At 45.1% G+C, this 6,092-nt stretch overlaps 1 protein-coding gene across 5 annotated transcripts in view; it reads right to left on the bottom strand.

The window, feature by feature from the left end:
* Positions 1–6,092, bottom strand: part of CCDC62 (coiled-coil domain containing 62) — a 48,815-nt gene that overhangs the window by 20,627 nt on the left and 22,096 nt on the right. For 3 of the 5 annotated variants that reach the window (XM_045296817.1, XM_045296820.1, XM_045296819.1), the window contains 2 exons: positions 5,587–5,675; positions 5,180–5,295 (listed from right to left, as the gene is read on the bottom strand). In XM_045296817.1, coding sequence (XP_045152752.1) covers positions 5,180–5,295; positions 5,587–5,675 — 205 coding nt within the window. Of the gene's footprint in view, positions 1–2,782; positions 3,506–5,179; positions 5,296–5,586; positions 5,676–6,092 lie in introns of all 5 variants that reach the window. The other 2 variants (XM_045296816.1, XM_045296818.1) reach the window with 2 other exon arrangements.

Raw genomic sequence — 6,092 nt, 5'->3', positions numbered from 1 at the left:
ACACAAACACACAAAGCTCACAGTGTGGGGCTCAGGGCAGAGTTTGGCAGCAAGAGCTATTCTAGAACAGGCCAGAGGCATCATAACCTCTTCTGTCACACAACTACGAGAGAGAGCAGGCCGCACCTGACTTCTCCTGCCCAGGTCAGCTAGTACTGGTTGAATGGAATGGTGGCACAAATGTGGACATTCAAGTCAGATAATACAGTGGGTACACAAGTTCTTCTAATCGCAGAGAAAAAGGGAAAACATAATTATCTTTTCTCCTTAGTCACATATTTGTCATGCGATGCCTGGGCATGTGCCCCTGCTGGCAGGGCAGGCATCCAATTCAAGTCAAGAAGGTCAGAAACGGCCAGGAGAGAAAACTCTGGATTTTAGTTTGCATTTCTTTCTTAGGTTACATTTCATAAACGTCCACGGTGCTCTAGAAATGTGACGATGCTCAGCTATCAGAAAGACTAGCATCTGAGGTCTTAAAGGCTTGTCTTTAAAAAAGCAGCCATCTAAGTAAGGCTTCAACTAAATCCACAAGGAAGAAGCACAACAGCCTGTGTGAGCCAAGGGCTGTAAATACTAAAATCCAAATCTGAAGGAGGACTGGATGGCAGCTGAAATCCAAAACCCACTCGCTGAGTCCCCAGTTGCATGGATCCTCTGGTGAATCCCTTCTGATCTTAGTTCAGGGATATGAATAGCTTTGTTCTCAGAGGGCTTTGTAGGGTCAATTATGGCAGATGTAGTTAGGTTAAAATATATTATCTTTATCATTTGGTCTCCCTTTTGACCCATTTTAAAATTGTTTCCGTTTTTAATATTTTATGACTTTTTTTTATTAAGGTTTTTCTGTTTTGTATAGTCATTGTTGGGTTTTTGTTTGCTTGCTCTTGCATGTGTTTTGTATGATTGTTTATATGTGAAATTCAGGATAGGTAAATCTACAGAGATAGTTAACTGGGTTGATAACTAACTACCTAAGGGCAATGGCAAAGGAGGATGGGGGAGATGGGAAGCTAACAGAAATGAGCATGAGAAGAAAATGTTCTGAAATGGATTTTGGCGATGACTGCACAAATCTTTTTAAAAATTTTTTATTTATTTATATTTTTAATCATTTTATTGGGGGCTCATACAACTCTTACCACAATCCATACATCCATCCATTGAATCAAGCACATTTGTAGCCATTATCATTCTCAAAACATTTGCTTTCTACTTAAACTCTTGGTATCAGCTCATTTTTCCCCTCCCTCCCCACCCCACCCTCCACCCCATGAGCCCTTGATCATTTATAAATTATTATTTTTTCATGTCTTACACTGTCCAACGTCTCCCTTCACCCACTTTTCTGCTGTCCATCCCCCAGGGAGTGGGTTATATGTAGAGCCTTATAATCAGTTCCCCCTTTCCAACCCACCCTCCCTCTACCCTCCCAGTATCATCACTCTCACAACTAGCCCTGAAGGGATCATCTGTCCTGGATTCCCTGTGCTTCCAGTTCCTATCTGTACATCCTCTGGTCCAGCCGGATTTGTAAGGTAGAATTGGGATCATGAGTTGGGGGAGGAAGCATTTAAGAACTACAGGAAAGTTGTCTATGTTTCATCATTGCTACACGATTGTACAAATCATAATATGACTGAAAGATTAAATTATATATGTGAAATATATGCCAATAAAAGTAGTTAAAAAAAAAACTGCCATAAGCTTTCCCCTTAATCTTGGCGAGTCACGAAAAGTAGGCAGTTCTGCCTTGCTGCTAATTTGCAATTATTTGAAGATCTTTAAATCCAAGTATGAAAAAAAGGAAGGTGTGACCACCATTCTCGTGTGTGTGTTTAAAATTTTGTCACCGTTAAGATCATTGTCTGTGTGCTTTTGCAATGACTCAAGGTTGTAAAGTGGCCCAAAAAAGACCAAGAATATCAATAGCAGGAAGGAATTTCGTCACCAAGTCTATTTGAGTCAGTGCGATGATTAAAAATAAGGCTCTCGGTATAGAAGAACCACCCTTCCTCTAACTGAAGACCGAAGAGCTCAGTCGGCTTTCTTTAAAAATAGCAGATACGATGACGGCACCACTCAACCACCAGATCCAGCAATTCTGACAGCGAGGGAGCCTGAATCATGGGCAGCGTGTTCACCGTGAATTGACTTTCTTCTCAAAAGAGTGTTCAATACAAACATTCTTCTCTTTTTTAGGGGAAAAAAAAGATTTGGAGATCAAGGACACACATTTGGGAGGTTTGTTAAGTTGCTGAATTAAAAAATGATCTGAACCTACCCCCACCTAACTACACAACAAAAAGTTAAAAAACAAAGCAACAAAACAAGCAGGTGGATGGGACCCCTGTGGTGGCAGCAGTCCCTGGGTGGAGGGAGGAGAAATCTTTACCTGGGTCTAGGGCCCTCGACCAGACAGGAAAGGGTTGGCTTGCCCATTCCACGTAGACTCTGGGGTGAGGAATGTTCCAGAACAGCATTCCACTCTGAAGAGCGACCTGCCCATTTGTTTTTGAATAAAACATATTTGCCAAACTCATCAAGGACGGGGGCTTTGTTCTTCAGTAAGACCTTTGGCTCTGAAGCTGCCTGGGCGCGCGCTCGCACACGTGCCTCACAGGAGGTCTCGTGAGAGTCCCTGTGTACCATAGGGCTCAAGAGACCCTGCTGGGCTGGGCAGCCTCTGGAGGCTCTCCAAGAACAAGAGGCACAGGTGGCTCCCGGCGCCTAGGATCTTCCTGAACACCATGTGGGCATGGAGGCATGGACGCAGACTCACCTGGCCGAGGAGCGGAACTTCACCCCACTGATGCTCTCGGAGCACGTGCATATAGCTTTCTGGCGGACGAGTCTGTCTACTTTATACGGCTTGAAAAGGCTCATCCACTGGACATCAGACATGTACCCGGGGGCCTCAACCACAAAGTTGCTTGGGCGGCAGCACTTGGATTCAAAGATGTCACTTTCGCTCAGACAGGCCTCACTGTTCGGGCGGTAAGATGTCTCCGGCCTGTCCTTTGGCTCCTGACAGTCCTCACTGGGCTTTTCAGGTGGTCTGGAGTCGGAGAGGGGAACCAGGCCCAGGTACACACTGACATCATGCCACTGCTTTTCATCAGCTAAGCACACCTCAGACAGGTGTTTCTCTTGGTTTGAAGTCCCCGACTCGCCAGCTTTGGGTGATTTTGTATGGATCTTACAGAACAGGCCTTTGTTCTCAGGTTCAATTTGGAGTTTTCCTCCCAGAGACCAAGACTTTGGCTTCTCCACTGAGTCTTTTGCAAACAGAGATGAAAGAGTTGTTACACCTTTTTCCCCAAAGGAGGGGCTAACCTGCAGTTTCTTCTCTTTGCAAACATCGTAAGAGCTCTTGTCGGACCTGTTTTGCTGAATCAACAGGGTCTCAAATGTTTGGTCCTTAACCAGTAACTTCTGCTCTTTCTCCCTCTTAACAGCGGCTTTGGAGTGGCTAGTTTCAAGGTCTGACAAACACATGTTTCCGCTATGATGGCATTACAAGAAACGGAAGTTACAACAGGCATTTGCCCCTATTGTTGCTCTACATCTCGTTCAAACCTCATTAGCAGAGCTAGACCCCAGGTAAGGCTCAATTCTCTGAAGTGAAACATAAGGCGCCCTCCTCTAGGAGCCCTCCATGACCACCCGGCCCAGAGCACCTCCGCCCTCTTCTCTTCCCTACTTCCCACTGACCATGCCGTCCCTGTCGCTGTCATCTCACAGTCCTCCTCTTACTGCTCGGTCAGCTAGTTAATCAGGCAGCAAATTTCCTGCTAGAACTCTGCTGGTGAATGGCAGGTTCACACTCGGATCCTATCTTCCCAGTGGACTCTGGTTTTCTTATGGGGAAATGTCATTGTTTTTAAATTCCCCTTGGCACATAGGCCAGCCTTTGATGTATAGTTAATGTTCTATAATTGCTTGTTGGTTAGATAATAGGCTATTTTCTTTCCTAATTCCATTACTTTCACAGGAAGTGGGAGATAAAAATAGGATGAGTAGGTGATGGTTAATGACTTAGAGAGAAAATTGTCAAGAGCCGCCTGTTTATCTCACAGCATTCACCAATGTCCCAGCTACAAAATGGGCTGGGCAACTTATAAAGCTATATATTGAAAGCTGATTGAAAAGAAAAATGATACAAGTGCATAAAACACAAAATAGGAGCCTGCTTAACTGCACTAACCCTTCTAATAAACACTTCTTCCTTGTTCCTGTGCAGCAGCTGGTGGTGAGCTACGGACCTTGCAGTTGGCAGCCCAACATCTAACTGGCTTCCGACAAAGCGCAGTGATGGTGAGGTACCAAAAGCAGAGGGCCCATCTGCAAAGAGACACTGCTGGCAATAGAACACATGGGACTTGGTGACAACGGGGATGTGGTAACTGCTGGGAGGCAGATCCCAGAGACACCAGCCCCCACAGGCTGCTCAGAGGAAAAAACCCCGCACAGCCAAGTGTCCAACCCATGGCCCTGCCTGAGGCAACCACTGCCACTACATGAGCTTGACAATTTCTGGTGTCCACAACCCTGAATGCAGTCCCCAGGGAAAGGAGGACCCTCCCTCAGAAAGTAGTCTGAATTTGTGTCACTGTGGTATGTTGACATGCCTATTAAGTGGAACCATATTTCGTATGTTTCTACTTTAAGCTTATGAATGCCAACTTAATTCCTTCGCTGGTGGCTATAGGAGAGATTCTCCTTCCATGTCAACAAGAAAGGCAGGGAAGAGCAGAGATCACTCCCAGCGAAAAAGGGAATCTTTCCCATCTTCAAGCTGCAATGGCAGTTATTTGTTCCCCGGCACTTTCTTACATGTACGAACCAGACCTATAAAGAGTACTCAATAAACATTTGTTGCCTGAATGACTCATTCACTTTAGCAGTTCCTAACTCCGGCTCAAAGTTCTTCTACACAACAGACACACAAATCATGCTTAATGAATTTACCTTCATCAACTGACTAAAGGAGGAGAAAGTCTCCAATTCTGAGATCAGGTCTCGTTCCAACCTATCATGACAAGTATGCACTAGCTGACATACACTCTTTCTCTACAACCTAAGGAAAAGGGGAGTAGGCACTGGCCCATTCTACGTAATCAATAAATATTGACTGAAGGATGAACTACACCACTAGATGGTATTGACAGCAGCTTACCTAGATTCGAGGACCTTGGATTCCTCCATCTTTGAGTCATATAGCTGTAAGAATTCCTGAGAATTTTCCACATTGAAGTGAAGAAACTGCAGGTCCCGCTGCTGTTTCACGTAGATCTAAGTGCATACAGAACACAGTGACAAGCTGGCTAACATGGGGCAATACAGTGGGTAGAGAAGCTAAGTGTGTCTGTTTTTACTGGCTGTCTATCCGTCTGACCAGTCAGTCTCCTTGCCTTTAGTCCCAGAAGCAAGACTTGGGTCTGTTAACCTTTAGTTCCTAGGAGGCCAAGGTATTACCTGAGGACAGGAAACATGACCGATGTCTCATGTAACTCAGGACTCCAAAAGAACATAGAAGGACAATGAAGAGGCCCTGGTCTTGGGAGCAGGGTGGCCGGGACATACCTGTCTCAGATTGTGCAGTTCCGTGTTTGTCCGCTCTTGCTTTGACTTTGCAATATCTAGCAAATCATCCTTCCTCTTTTCTCTTTCTGCTGTTTCAGAACAAATGGGATAAAAAGTTAGTGAATCAGCCATATCAATACCAGTCTCTCCATCCTCACCACCCTGTGGGATGCTCAGCCAACATTCTCCTCTTCCTACCCACCCCCCCACCTTGATCCCGAATTTTAAAATGGCAGAATAGTTGCTGCAAAGAGTCCTAATCTGTCCTTCCAGCTAGATTCTTCATCAAATGGGTAAAACTCATGATATAATTAGTGCTAAGTGGAAAAAAAAAAGATTCAAACCTTTCACTGCGGGCTAGACCAGGTACACAGGTACAGGTAAGATATAAGGAATGGGAGTAGCGATACCAGGAAGGTAGGGGGAAGGAGGGGAGAGGTGGGGAGGAAGGGGAAAGCGATTGCAAAGATTGACACATAACAACACACACACACACACACACACAC

The sequence above is a fragment of the Echinops telfairi genome, unplaced genomic scaffold (assembly GCF_000313985.2).
Source record: "Echinops telfairi isolate 266 unplaced genomic scaffold, ASM31398v2 ScPeMD7_7412;HRSCAF=8450, whole genome shotgun sequence".
NCBI lineage: Eukaryota > Metazoa > Chordata > Mammalia > Afrosoricida > Tenrecidae > Echinops > Echinops telfairi.
This window is presented reverse-complemented; position numbering and strand designations above follow the sequence as displayed.